This window comes from Syngnathus floridae, chromosome 16 (assembly GCF_059516105.1).
Source record: "Syngnathus floridae isolate MCC-2025c chromosome 16, RoL_Sflo_1.0, whole genome shotgun sequence".
Lineage (NCBI taxonomy): Eukaryota > Metazoa > Chordata > Actinopteri > Syngnathiformes > Syngnathidae > Syngnathus > Syngnathus floridae.
The window spans coordinates 60,001-74,434 of NC_142428.1; the positions used below are offsets into that span (position 1 = coordinate 60,001).

The 14,434-nt window shown below is 47.9% G+C and overlaps 2 protein-coding genes across 17 annotated transcripts in view; both read right to left on the bottom strand.

Moving 5' to 3' along the window:
- Window positions 1-1,112, bottom strand: part of gsc (goosecoid) — a 27,412-nt gene extending 26,300 nt beyond the window's left edge. The window contains exon 1 of one of the 2 annotated variants that reach the window (XM_088401140.1): window positions 1,075-1,112. The gene's annotated coding sequence lies outside the window, so the exon portion shown is untranslated. The remainder of the gene's footprint in view (window positions 1-1,074) is intronic. The other variant, XM_088401142.1, reaches the window with a different exon arrangement.
- The window catches only part of dicer1 (dicer 1, ribonuclease type III), a 22,274-nt gene extending 8,176 nt beyond the window's left edge, over window positions 1-14,098 (bottom strand). For 12 of the 15 annotated variants that reach the window (XR_015863514.1, XR_015863509.1, XR_015863513.1 and 9 more), the window contains exons 1-29: window positions 13,602-13,855; window positions 12,543-12,630; window positions 12,236-12,424; window positions 11,300-11,462; window positions 10,949-11,079; window positions 10,702-10,836; window positions 10,064-10,224; window positions 9,816-9,984; window positions 9,052-9,524; window positions 8,783-8,915; window positions 8,337-8,579; window positions 7,832-7,989; window positions 7,620-7,752; window positions 7,469-7,544; window positions 7,245-7,384; window positions 6,970-7,149; window positions 6,676-6,889; window positions 6,300-6,453; window positions 5,969-6,151; window positions 5,610-5,715; window positions 5,358-5,533; window positions 4,633-5,278; window positions 4,229-4,381; window positions 2,860-3,474; window positions 2,494-2,737; window positions 2,042-2,310; window positions 1,681-1,843; window positions 1,521-1,596; window positions 1,075-1,299 (exon numbers count right to left, since the gene is read on the bottom strand). Coding sequence is in view for 3 of the 15 variants with exons in the window: in XM_088401080.1 (XP_088257206.1) it covers window positions 1,134-1,299; window positions 1,521-1,596; window positions 1,681-1,843; window positions 2,042-2,310; window positions 2,494-2,737; window positions 2,860-3,474; window positions 4,229-4,381; window positions 4,633-5,278; window positions 5,358-5,533; window positions 5,610-5,715; window positions 5,969-6,151; window positions 6,300-6,453; window positions 6,676-6,889; window positions 6,970-7,149; window positions 7,245-7,384; window positions 7,469-7,544; window positions 7,620-7,752; window positions 7,832-7,989; window positions 8,337-8,579; window positions 8,783-8,915; window positions 9,052-9,524; window positions 9,816-9,984; window positions 10,064-10,224; window positions 10,702-10,836; window positions 10,949-11,079; window positions 11,300-11,462; window positions 12,236-12,349 (5,574 nt within the window). In the remaining 12 variants the exon portion in view is untranslated. The other 3 variants (XM_088401080.1, XM_088401082.1, XM_088401081.1) reach the window with 3 other exon arrangements.
- Between the last annotated feature and the right edge of the window lie 336 nt (window positions 14,099-14,434).

A 14,434-nucleotide genomic window follows, 5' to 3' on the forward strand; every position in this document is an offset into this window, starting at 1 on the left:
TTTACGCGCTAGTCATTTGGCCTTATATCGTCCATTTCAAATACTCCTTGAAAATGTCCGGGTAAAATCGAGCTTCAGCTGTAATCTGCAAGATCTAGGAGGAGAAATCAAGAAAAAGGGCTGATATTGCTTTTGTCCATCATGAACGTTAACCCCCAAAGCTGCTTCCAGGATGTGTACACTTGCTTGGTGTAATAAATGTGCCTGTTTTCCATCCAATGAATTGCAATCTATGCAATTGTACAACTGATACACTATCTGTATCTCAAATGAACGATTTTCTCTTAGTTGACAGCCACTAGAGCATTAATAGAATGATGGGGGGGAAATGTATTTAAACCTACTAACCAAAGTAATGCCACAACATTTAATCTCACTCTGGTCATATACAAAACAATGAATAGACTCACAGAAGAAATCCATTTGATACAGTTTTAGATCAGAACATGCAACCCAATTGCAGTTTAAAAGAAGTTACAGTAAGTGGGAATGTTCACATTCCTATTTATCTCTCCATCTATCTATCCATCTATCTATTTTGGAAAATAGGTGAGCGAGCCTCCGAGTCCCAAAACATCATTTGAGATTTGTATACATACTTTGTTATAGCTATGTCATTTTGCTCTCTGTCAATGTGACCACGGTGTTTTCATAATACCATTATTCATTGCATTTCTCTCCAGTGGAATCCGGTTGCTACGTCTGCTGCTCGCATTTGTTTTTTTTGTTTTGTTTTTTATAACACTTTCAAACTTACTGGCATTAGTGCACAGGCTGAGGAGTTAAGCGCGTTGGCCTCGCTACATACTACATTGATGGAAACAACAACGTATGCCTGCCTCACTTTCATTTTGGATGAGGTTAAAAGTAGCGATAGACATTACAACCTGACCAGTTGAACACTTTGATTCATGCGAATCAAGCAGTCGCCAAAGCAAAGAGAGAAAAAGAAAGAGATTGTGTGTGCGCAAAAAGAATGAAAACGATCCGATGCAAACGTCTCCCGTCACGTCCCGTCCCGTCCCGTCCCCCGACTGTTTCTCACTTGGTGTAACATACTGGAGGAGGGCATACCTAGCTAGCGTGGCGTGGCGTGGCGTGGCAAATGCTGCTTTTTCGCCATGCGGAGGAGCTCAGTTGTTTTGGACCTGAGGTTGATTGGCTTTGAGGCTTCGCAGCGCTCGTCGGGCCGCCGCCGACTTGGCAATACGATAGCTGCGTCCCACTCCTTTGAACTTGCCTTTTCCCACCACTTCCACCGTCACTCGGACCTTTCCGTCATAAGTTCGCTCTGCGGGGCTACGCGTAGAGAAAAAGGACTACCATCATCAATGGTGACACAAACATTTTGAATGCAAAGCGAAACACGCATGCTTGAGCTCTTAAGTTTCACGCATTTGACTCGAGGGGAGTCATCTGAATCCTGGTGAAAACAAACAAGTCCAAATGATGTTCTCTCTTTGAAAGAAATCTATCGTGAAAGGTGCTCTTGCCGTGTAAAGACGTTTGCCTCAACTCACCTGAACTTTGCAGTTTCCGGTTCCATTTCAAGCAACTCCCTTACAGGAGACCGGGGCACGTTTGCGGAGAATTTCTCTGCAGGAATAGAATCAAATTCAATCAGATCATTCAACGGAACTTCTTTTGCAATCCAACAGCAGCGTCTGACTTGGTCCTCACCGATCAGTGGCCTCATCATTGGATAATACACTCGCCACACCGTCTCCAACGACATCCCGCTGTCCATGTAAATGGCTCCGGCGAGCGACTCAAAGATGTCGCCCATAGCTTTGGGCACTTCAATGTCCTCCTCTTTCTCCTCATCTTCTTCAGAGCGACGTAACTGACATTGAACAGAGACAGGCGGCGATGTCAAGTCGTGACGGCGGGCGCCCCAATTTCATTTGGTCAGCGCCAAAAACGAGGAGCCGCAACGATCCACGCGTTCGTATTTCATTGGAAATCCCGTATCCGCGGTAGCTCGCATTTTGCCGCGGACGCCCGCGAGTCTGGCCGGCCGGCCGTAACGGCGCTCGCTTACCTCAGAGTCCATGCCTTGCATCTCATTCTTTTCCAGTTGAAACTGCACAAAGTCGTCAATCACGTGGAAAAGTTCAGGGGAGATCGCTTTGAAGTACTTGTGGTAGTCGTACTTGACGGCCAGAGAGGCAAAGATGGTGTTATTGACGAGCGCCGAGCGCAGGTCGGTCAGTACGCCGGGCGAGTGCTGCCGCGGATCTTCGTAAAGGTGCTTTGTAATGAGGTAGTCGAGAATTGCGTCGCCGAGAAACTCCAAGCGTTGGTAACAATCTGAAGAGCAAAGGACAGGCGTGATCAAAAGCTCTTGCACTTTAGATGAAAGTCGCAAAAGCCCACACGACTTAACGACGACTCAAAATACTGACTTTTGGCCTAGCGTCTCAGAAGTCGTCGTCAGCGATAACCACTAAACGGGTGAGTCGCTCTTTGAACGAGAGCGAGATCTTGTCTCACCTGTGATTGTGTTGTAATGGTAGGAAGCATGGGTGAAGGCTTGCAGTAGGTAAGCCTTGTGGTGAAATGTGTAGTTGATCTTTTGTTCAAAATTCTCAAAGCCAGAGATAAGGTGCTTGAGGGTTCGCTCCGCATCTGGATGCTGCAGCATGCAGCGCGGTGGGATTTTCAACCAGCCGTAGCACGAGGACGTCGGGCTGACTCCAGCTTCTTCTGTCACGCTCCCTTTCTCAAGGGGCAAGACCTGGAAAACCAAGAGCCAGCCACATGTTGTTGAGACAATAAAAAAAAAGAAACCAGGGCTCACCTTTGGATTGGTTTTCTACGCACGTACTAATTGAGACATTTGTGACAAATATGCAACACCTTCAAGCCCAACGAGCACAGGAACATCTGGGCGGCTCTTTCGCCACAGCTGGTCAGATAGCAACCCAGCAGAGCCTCGACACAGTCGGCGATACTCTTATCAGCTATGCACTGCTCTGTGTGCAAGTCGTAAGAGATGGACTGCTTCCCCAGCTCGGCGCCGTAGCTCTCCTCCGACGGATTCCAAAAGCCCACCACAAAGTCATCCTCCTCGCCGGCCTTGCTGGGGTCCAGGTAGCACATTGCGTCCCACGAGCTGTAGTCAAAGTCCTCGGCTGTGGCGGGTGCTGGCTCAGAGTGGTGCTGGGCCGGCGCCGCCGCCGCGGGATATGGGTTTTTCTTTGGGGCCTTCCATTCATACGCCGTCTGGATGGATGGCAAAGGCTCTGAGGCAGTGGTCAGAGAGCTGCTGCTCAAAGAAATCTTTTTACCAAAGGCGCCAGAGCCTAACAGCATATTGTCGATGAATTTGATGTGTTCCTTGTAGTACTCCAGGTCATCCTCCATGTTGACCTCATCTTTTGGTTCATCCTTCAAAAGCAGCTCTCCCTCATTATTGTCTTCATTCACATCTTCATTAGCAGAGCACCCGTTAGACACAATCGTTTCCTCGGCCTGAATTAAAAAGAAGAAGAAGAAAGAGAAAGAAAAAAAAGATATGTATATAAGAGCCATTGTATACTAGCGGTAATTTCATTCACGAAAATGCTCATTCTTCACCAGACAAAAACTAGACTACAGATAAGACTAAAAGCCTCCCTTCGTAAACGACATATATCTAACTGGGACTGAATCACTTTCATTGACAAAAATGTCGTTCATTCAATAAAGACTGGCCTGGCTCAATTGGAGTTCATTTCGGTTCAAGACTTCTGAACGGCCTGGAAGTCCAACAAAAAAACACTATGAACAGCCTTAATACGGGTGTAGAGTGGCAAACAGCTTTTTTGCGCAACAGCGGGCATCAGCTACACGTCATCAAAATTGAAATATTACGAGCGAGGCCTGTCAAACATGTCGATTGGAGGTGCTGTGGGCTGGCATTAGTACTGTGGTGCAGAACCACATGATGGCTGTTGGAGAAAAACCTGGTCAATATCTGGCGTCATCACTTTTCTGTCTGATCTTGGATTTGCCATGTTGAAATCAGAGTGACGTCACGCATGCCCGAATTGGGGGGGGGGGATTGCGCCAAGCCGTGAAGGCCGGTCGACCGAGCCAGGCTCGACTGTGGCTGGATCTATACGCTGTTATCAATAACGGAATGGCTGAATTCCTCTCACTCCCCACCATGGAAGGAGCACAAGTTGTCTTGGAATGGATGGACACTCAACGATCAAGAGACAAGGAAAATCAAATCTCAACTGACCTCATCGGAGTCCAATTTGTCCGCGACAGTCTTGTCTTGGTTGACCACATAGCCGGGAGGCAGCCAGTTGACTGGGGGGTCAAAAATGGAGACCACCATCCTGCTGGGGAGTCCTTTCTTCTTCCCTAAGCGGTAGAGGTTACAGTTGCTCACCTAAAAATCGTGCAGGCAGGAGAGGAGGAGGAAGAAGAGAAAGAGAGGACAACTGTGATGTACTATTTGAGTCCTTTGAATGGCATCACTGCCACAACAAAAGGCATTGAGATCCCACATTTTCAGGTTACGATCAAAGTCTAGTCACGTTTATTTATCTCGATTGGACAATTCCTTGATGAAAGGCAATAGCGATGACTGACTCACTGACTGACCGAACCGACCCGACCAACTCTCACCCGCCCACTCACCTTCTTGCTGCGCATGTAGCTGAGCCTGCCCTCGTGGGCATCGGGATAGGTGCAAAACAGATAGGTGGTGATGGCGTGTTTGAGGAAGGAATCGCCCAGCATTTCCAGACGCTCCAGGTTGAAACCGTCACTCGCATTGGAAAGGGTCAGGGCCTGGAGGATGAGGCCTGGGTTGGGCCCCAGCCTTTTGATAGCACCTCCTGCTACTTTGCTGGAATTGGGGGAAGGTGCTTTGTGAACATTGGGACACTCGCTGTAGGCTGAGGTAGCGTGACTTCTCGACTTGCTTCCGAGTGCGCATTGGTCGCTTCGCTGTGCGGGACAACTGCGAGGGGGCTCCGCGGGAACTGAGGTAGGAGGGATTTGCATCGTTTTAGGGCTGAGCAGTTCGACAAAACTACAGCGGGGGCATTGGCAATTATGCCGGAGACTCTGCTCTCCTTCCGGGAGACTCTCGCCGCCATTGTACGCAGTCGAGCGGTTCTTGCCGCAAGTGACCACGGCTTGGGAACGGTGAGGACGACCGCCACCCGACATCGAATCGGCCGACGGCTGCTGCTTACACTGAATGTCGTTGCACTCCGTTAAGGAGATGAAGATTTTGCTGTCAATTGATTTCTTCCACCCAAAGTCCAAGTTTGGATACCTGGCCGAAAAAGAGAGGAAAGGCGCCTGCCTTCAAATGAAGCGCGCCTTACCATGTAGGAAACAGGCTCATTTGATACCTGAAATCAGGCGGAAGCGTCGGTGATCCGACTCCGGCTTCGGTGGCCGTCTGGGATCGAAGTTCCTCTGCCGTCAAGAGGCAGTGGAGACGGTAGAGGATACTGGGCAAACACACTGCCTTCCTCCAGAGGGACGCTGGGATGGGGTGGATGGCACAAAGCTCTGGAACCAGGATCTGGCAAAGACAACAATCCTTACATGGACCCATAAGAAAAGGAAAAGAATGACAGCCACAAGAAAACAAACTTTACCTGTTTGTTCTGGAGACTTTCCCATTTTGCTTTCCTCTTCTCTGCACTGCTGAGAGGCAGCGCTTTGCCTTTTTGGTTCAGGTGACGAGGTGTTAAGAGATTGAGTCTGCGAGCGCAAAACAAGCGTTCAACAAAGGTGATGTCCGTCCGTCCGTCCGTCCGTCCGTCCGTCCGTCCGTCCGTCCGTCCGTCCGTCCATCCATCCATCCATCCATCCAGCGACCTACCAACTGTTTGTACCGTCAACCCATCTTTGGAAATGATCTCCTTTATTAATGCATGCACGCAAGGCAGCCCAGCCCAGCCCAGCCCAGCCCAGCCCAGCCCATATAGCATCACAGCATGGCCACACTACTAACCTGGATGAGGTATGGTCAACATCCAAGAGTGGCTGGTTCAGGTTGGATAAATCCAGATTGTACTTGGTTTTGTAGTACTCAGCAAATGTCTCATATTCTGGTGAAGGAAACTTGCTGAGAGGTGTGAGGTCTGTGTACACGTCAGCGACATAAAAGCGATGAGGCTGGTCGAAATTACGGTACCTGGGACAGGATGAGAAAAGGCATGGATTTGAGAAAGCGCCAACAAAACAAGTCCGCTCAGAGCAGCGACAAATAAGAGGACGAGCCTCCTTTTCAGACCTTTGAAAGGAAAAGGTGAGCGAAGCAAAAAGATGCCCCGAGTACATACCTTGGAATGATGACAGCATCCTGGTAATCCTCCAACTTGAAGTTGAATGGCTGTTGTTTGGTGTAATGAGTAGTCGGAATGCCAGTTCGGGCCTCAGACTTTTCAATATCCTCCATGAACTTGAAGTCCATATCCAACGTGTTGGAATCTCCAACTACAAGAATGGAACAACACGTTATGTCCAAAAGTTTCAAACGATAGGGAATGAGAAATGCTACAAGCGGCATGTTCACAATAAGCAGTTGAGATTGCTGGTTAAGTCAGAGCCTCCTGACCAAAGAGAACGTATTTTGACTTTACTCGCCACCTAACGAGGTTGAATTTGGCATTTTCTCAACTTGGTTGGATATAGCATCTGCCTGAAATCGCAACTCACCAATGTTGAGAGGTAGAACACAGTAAGCAGAGTCAGCAAGTGTAGGCTTGAACTCCAGTGCAGGTTTCTCTAAGCGAAGGATATGGGAGAAGATGTACTGGTGCAGGCGAATGATGAGTTCCAGCTCAGCGGCGGTGAGCTTGAAGCCGCACTTCTGGAGCTCGATGGAGATGGTCACCTCGCCCGAGCGCGTGTAGACAGGAAAATGGGGGATCTGCCGTGAGGGGACACGATCAAGCTCCATTCCATTCCATTCCATTCCATTCCATTCCATTCCAGGCATTCCATTCTTACTCGCGGTATGGGTTGAGCCGTCAGGATGCCGAAACAGCGAGTGCTGTCCTCCGGTGGGTAAAGCTTCCTTCGCCGGAAGTTGAGCTCATCCGGGAGCGGTGTGGTGAGAACCATTCCGATGACGTACAAGTAGTAAGTATGCTGGTGGACAGCAAAACTGTCCTGCAGACACTCTGGTATCTGAAGATCAAAGAACAGACAATTGCAATGACAGGATCTCCACGCTATAGCTATAGATAGATCTCTTTTTTGTTTGTTTGTTTTCTTCCCCTCACAGCTTTCAGGTAGCACTGTCGCCTCTTTGTCGAGCCAGGCCGTCCGGGAACGCAGGTTTCTTCTTCATCGTGAAGGTCCAGCTCTTCCTCGTACTTTACCGTCTCCTTCCCAACCGGCATCAAATGATCATCCAGTTCGCCTTGGAAAGACCGGACAGAGCAAAGCAAAAAGAAGTGTTGAACAAGTGGAAAGCAGAGTGGCTTCTGTTCCGCGCAGGACCTACCGATTTGATGCAGTTTCTCACAACAAAGTAGGGCAACTGCTTTCTCCGCCAATCTGGAACAATTCATTTTTGGACCCTGCCAAGATAGAAAAAAGATGTGCCCGTTACGACCAAACATTTTATTCGGGACGCGTCGCAGTTTCTTCCACACCTTAACAGGCACTCTGAGCGGGGAGTTGATGGGTAAATGAAGCGTCGACTGGAATCTCCCATCTGGCGACGCCACCGTTTTACACTTGGGAGCCAAGTGGGTAAAGGGGTCACTCGGCAGCCGAGCGCAATACCTGAGCCGTTTGAACAACACGCTTTGTTTTTTGGAAACGACCGTTGGACGTAGGTAACAATCGGAGCACAAAACCGTACCTATTAATGTGACCGATGGCCGTGTTAACGGTGACCCGAGGACCGCCGTCCTCAGATTGAAGCACATACGGAGGAAGGATGTTGTCATCGTCCAGCACTTGCTGATCTCCTTCAAACTCGCCAACCTCCACAGACTTGGAGCACTTGTTCCTCAAGATCTGCTCGGAAGAACAAATACTCATGGTCGTTGCGCACGTATTCATTGATGTATGTAGACCTTTTGATTTAAGGATGCGCTCGAGGAAGAAAGCTGGAATTAGAGCGGCGAATCCGTCAATCGGGGCGCTAAGGCAATCGGAGGACCGTACGCGATACGAAGAGAAGAGTACGGACCTCTGCCGCCATTGATAAATAGTTAGCGTAGGAGCCTCTCAAACGGCATCGACGTGCTTACGAGGAGGCACGAGGCTAGCTTTCTGGAAATCAACGTGCCAATGACGCACGCGTGGCTCAATTGAGGCGGCGGAAAATACGGTATGCACAAAGTGGGCTGAGGATTTCTGACCTTTTCAATGGCCTTGTAGGTACCCAGATCATTTTCAAAGCACGTGGTCTTGTCGCTATCGGCCAGCATAACATAGTTGGAGACGGGAGCTCGAGCTCTGCCTTTGGACTGAACATAGGACCTGTATTCAGTCGGCAAGTCAAAGCGCACCACCAAGTTACACTTTGGAATGTCCACACCTTCCTCCACAATGCTGGTGGCAATCAGCAGGTTGGTTTCGTGAGCTCGAAATTTGCGCAGAACCTACGAGCCCAAGACGGAAGACAGTTAATACAGCTGAAGAAGCGGAAAACCGTTTCCTTCAAGGGACAGTGGATTAGAACGTCATGCAAGCAAGCGGGCAAGCAAGCAAGCGAGCGCTCTACAAAGCTCTGGACAAATTTGGGATCCTCGAGTGTACTGTCGGTATGGGGGGGGGGCACACAAATGAGAATTTGCTTTGCTACCTCCTCTTGCTTTCTGAATTCCACCTCCATCTGCTTGTTCCGCGGCTGATTCCTGCCAATGCTATGGCCGGTAATAAAGTTGTTGCTGATGTAGGCCAACTCTGGGTCCTGCTTTCCCGCTTCTTTGATGAGACTGGAATGGAAAGATGATAGAGCATAGAAGATATCAATATAGCAAGTGGGTAGCAGGCCTATTCCTGCTAGCTAGCTAGATAGCAAGCAATGCAGGGTTCGGGCCTCCCCTCGCACGCACATCACGGTCATCCTACCGATTTAGGACGACCGCCGTGTAACGCCTCTCCACAAATATAATTCCGCATAGAATGTTGGTGAACGGCGAAGGAAAGTTGGCTTCGGGCCGCTCTTTGGTCTCCGCTTCTTCATCCTCATCTTCTTCCTCCGAATCACTCCAAGAGACATAATTGTCCTGATTGCGGTTGTTGTACCACTCGACGCTCTCAAACTGCTGGCGCTCAAAAGGCTTGTATTCGTGCAGGACCTCCAGCAGACGGAGAACCTTTGGTGTGACAAACTTGAGGTCCAAGGAGGCAGGAGAGAAATGTTCTTCACAAAGGGCGTGGACTTTTCTGAGAACGGTGTCGGTGAAGAGCAGAAATTTGCGGTGAAGCTCCCCCTGTTCGTGTTTGATGTACTTCTGGAGCTCCCGCACCATGATGCCTGCTGCTTTGTCTGCACACCAGGGTCCCAGCACCTGGAGCACAGCCTTGCATTCACTTAGTACCTGAACAACACAAAGAGGACATGAACCACACATGGAAACCAACCTTAGGATTTAAAGAACAATAATAATAATAATAATAATAATAATAATAATAATGACTAGAGCTGTGCGAGCAGCTATACAATCAGAATTGGACGTTCAGATTCTTCTATAGAAAAGGCCAAGAAGCGGGGCAAAATCTGAAAGGAAATACAATATGGCTGGCCGAGCGAGCGAGCGAACGAGAGAGCGACTTCCTGTTGAGTTTCGAGTCGAGCTCCAGAAATATCAAAATGGTATCAAGAGCCTGACCTGTCGGGAGATGACTGTCGGACCTCTGTCCTCTCTCGGAACAGAGACGTAACAATCGTTTAAGAAGTCCAGAGCTCCATCCAACTCCACTTGGAGATGAGAGGATAGCCCACTCTTGTCCAGATAGGGACCACAATCCAGTACAACTTCTCTTGGCTGAGAGGCATATCTGGAAGAACATGTGAGGGATTTATAGAAAATACAATAAGAGCACATCATTCCAACAACCTGTACTTGTATTATAGGACCTGTCTAGAACTACAAGGTCAGTGGCAGTTTCAGCGTTGCTCTTCAGGACTCGCTCCAAACTCTGTATTTTCCGCTCAAGGTCCGACGGGTCGCATTTGCCGTTCAGAATGGAGGCTGTGAGACCCAGAATGCGAGGATTGCACGAGCTTCCATCAAATAGCTGCAGAAAGTGACCACAAACAGCAAGATGGGGCGTGATTCCAAGAAATGCTTTCATTTGGTCCAATCCAACAGTATTTGAACAGCGAGAAAGAGTGCTTTCGGATTTTGCCCTCAGTTTCATTATCCGAGGACCGAACAAGGCAGTTTGTTGAGTGAAGTTGAGGAGGCAGAGTAGAGTGGAGTGGAGTGGAGTGGTGTGGTGTGGAGTGGAGTGGAGGCACGCCATCGTTTTCTTTTCAAAACATTCATTTTGGATCTTCCTATCGATTCCTCGGTTTTCACTGTCTTTGTGGTTGTCCCACTCCTATATGTGAAGTGCTTTGATGCAAAATGCGCTCTGGAAATAAAGTGGCTTGATTGTATTGTTTCCCATATGGCTCAATGCCAGCGAAAACGGCGAAAGACTCTCTACTAGGCAAAACAGTGGCAACAACCAAATGAAGATAGAAATCATCAAAGTCTTCATCACACCCACCTTCATGATCTCACAGTAGGGGTGCTCTGTGATGGCAAGATGACAATCGTCAAAAACCACCAAGTTGATTTTGGACAAAGGTAAGATTTGATTCCTCAGCATATGCAGGAAGATATGGCAAGTCATTACTAGAACCTAGAAGGTCACAATGACGGGATGGAGATGTAAACGTCAAGGTAAGGCTAACACATTAGGCTTGTTCACATCACAGGGTCAAATGTCAACTTTGTCCCCCTCATTCACATACCTGTCTCCTGGCTATCTTTTGGCTCCACTGATGGTAGGTCCACGCCAAAGCCTCCTCCACTTCGGTGTACTCTCCCACTTGGAGGTCAGAGTGAGTTCTGATGGCAGCTGCTTGCTGAGCAACAGACAAGGCTACGCAAAACAATGACTTCAATTGAATTCAAAGGTTTAAGGAGCATCTCAAAGTGCAGCAGCTTGCTGAGCAACACACAAGACTACGCAAAATAATCAATTCAAAGCTTTCAATCTCATCTCAAAGTGCAGCTGCTTGCTCAGCAACAGACAAGGCTACGCAAAACAATGACTTCAAATGAATTCAGAGGTTTAGATATACATCTCAAAGGGTCAGTACCTGAGTTAACAAGAAATACAGTCCTCTTCGCATTTCCTAGGTACTCTCCCCGAATTTGGTGGGAGAGCTCTTTCGTTAGGAGAACTGCAATAAAGGTCTTCCCTGAGCCGCTATTTAAGCAGACGATAGTGTTACGTTCAAGAGCCGCTTCGAGAAGTTCCACCTGTGCAAGATAAGAAGGTTCAAGTCGATCATGAGCCGTTCATAAAGAAATGACAACAATCATGGAGGAAATTGTCAAGTCGAAGAAAATTCCATCCAATATACAATGAGGATGACCTTGGAGTGCTTCTCGGTTTTGAGTCCAGGTGCCTTGCTGCATCGCTCGTGTCTCAGTACGTTTCGATGGGAAAGGCACGTGCATTGAGTCAAACGCGCGCTGCCTCAAGGCCTATTGCCAACCCATTGCATATGGTGACAGACGGACGGACGGACGGACGGACAGAAAGACAGACAGACAGACAGACAGAGGCATTGCCAGCAGTCTGCGACACGCGCCATCAAAGAAGCCTTCACGGGTACGCTCGCACCGCCTTCTTCATCAATGTGGAAATACAATGAAATGCTTCATCTGGTCATCTTGGTCCCTAGTACGAGTCCAGTTTACAGTGACAAACCTACCCGGGCGGCTCTACTCTCCGCGACATTTAGCCCCGTTTCCGCAAACAAATCTGCCCTGCTGTACTCGACTCGTGGTTCCCCCCTCGGTACCTCCTCCTTTGTAGTTGGAAAATGAAGTAGCCTGCTTCTAAAACGCGAGGTCAATATTAGGAGGCCAATCACAAAACAATGCTTTCCTTTTATTTTGCTTGAAAACACAAATGCTTTTTAGATTGAATCTGAGGTTCCGAGATGATTTTTCATGTTAAATGGAAGACTTCTTAAGAGCAATGCAAGAGAGTTTTAAAGCGTGTCGAACCTATTCTATGAACTTGCCTGATATTTTCTAGGTGTATAGATATTATCGTGGATAGCCTCCTGCTGCCACGGAAGTCCAAAAAAAGGCCCCATGGGAGATGTGGCCGGCGTGACAAGCTTCAGGCCTGCCATTCTTCAAAATGTTGGAGAAGAGTGAGTGGGCACAACTCCTCCCGTCGTCCACTTTATTTCATATCCGAGCAATTTCTAAAAAAGGAGAATATGAAACGGTCTTAGTCAAGTCAAAGAAAGCAGCTGCTAGAGCAAACTGAGCGTTGGACTTGGGAAGAACTATTCAACCAAATCCATCTAAACCTATACTTACCATAGGTAGCAATCCTGAAGTGGATCTGGATTAGGAAATACTTAATCTTGGCCCCACCAGTAAATGCTTTGGTCTTCCATGAACAAGCCTGAGGAATGAAAAGATGTGATTGGAGAGTACTTGCATTTGTGCCACTGCGATACGATGTCACTATGTTTCCGAGTGGAGCAGCGGAAGAGGAATGCAATTTTTGACAGATGGCACCGGATCGGATCGAACGACTTTCATTTGAATCACGGCCGCCGCGCTGTTATGAGGACGCTGCTAGTCAAGTTGCATATTCACGCTTATTATGATATGATGCTGTGGTGTCCGCGATGGAAACAAGGCTTGAAGGGTGTGTGTGTGTGTGTGCGTGCGTGCGTGCGTGCGTGCGTGCGTGTGTTGGGAACGTGGTGGTGTTTATGTGCGTCCGTTGCTGTGCTTTCTTGTTCTCGTTTTACGACTATGTTCAGTCAAGTCTTCTCCACCACAATCCCATTGTTATGATGCCGGCCGGTCGTGTCATCTTATTTTGTTCTACTTAAAAACCGGTCCGTGACAAGATTGTCTGACAATAATCCGGTCCTTGGTGCTAAAAAGGGTGAGGACCGCTGCCCGAGGTGATCTTTGGTCAAACTATTTTCTCTTTCACAAACACAGTCATACAAACTTTCTATGAGCGAGGAACATGTGGGATATAATTAGCCAACGATTTGTCATATCAGACCCAGATGAACGCAATGATATGCAACAGAGTCATTTGTTAGCACGGCAGGCAGAAACGCTCTTTCTCTTTCAACCTTAACAGCCCAGTGGAAACATGACCGTCAATTGTATACCGATTAAACATCGCACCTGTGTCATTTAAGATACAATAAAGGACAGTGTACTCCTCAATCTAAACAGAGGCAGACATCCTACAGATTTACTCCCCACTACCACGCACCTTCACCCAATTAGCTTGCTTGCTTGCTTGCTCGCTCGCAAGCTAGCTAGCTAGCTAGCTAACAAGTTCACTGCTAGCTTGGCCAACATATGTCGGGTGCTCTAAATTGAAACATGTATGCACAACCTGACCTTTTATGTGTTCAGTTGATCCACAATATTTGCGTTGAAGCCCGTGTCTTTCATTCACTCTGCTGTCACAGTAATTTACGTGTCTACTTTGCCACTTTAGCACCATTTCCTGTGATCTGCGCCTTAGCTAGGACAAAACATGAACGTAAATTGCGTTACATGCTGCTATGAGACAATAACCACAGTCAACTAAATCCACCAAGAATATCCGTAAATTGTTCGCGCTGCCATTGAACCACGGACACACGCTAGCTACTGACCTCCTTGTTTTGGCGTGGTGATGGCGGATGGTGGACCGTAGACGGAAACTAATAGCTCTTGCCTTCAACTGAGATATGTACGCGTACGGTACCGCCATCTTGAATGTGGGAAAGTGTCGCGAGCGACGACGGCGCCTTCTGCTGCTTGGAAACGTGGCAAGCGGTGCTAAAATGAGCTTGAAGTAGTTGCTTTATTGTCTACTTGCTTTAAAAAGTGAATCTAATCACTCGACTAATTACTTGTTTAAAAAGTAACTAGGATAACACTAGCTACAGTGATCCCTTTCTTTGTACGTGACAATATCACGTGTTTGTTCTTTCATTTACTGTAAAGGTACAATGGTGCACAGAACAGTGTGGCAATTATTATTATTAAGGGAATAAGAAAGGTTCGTGTCGCGTTTAAAAAGCTTCGGACCACAATGCAACAGGAGATTGATGCGCAACTATGACCTCACAGTGATATATATTGTTTGTTGTTTGTTTTTTATTCTTTCAATCACGTTCGAAATAAAGATTCATTCATTCATTCACTTTGGTTTCGCTATGCATGACGTCCCCCGGGTTAGCGTG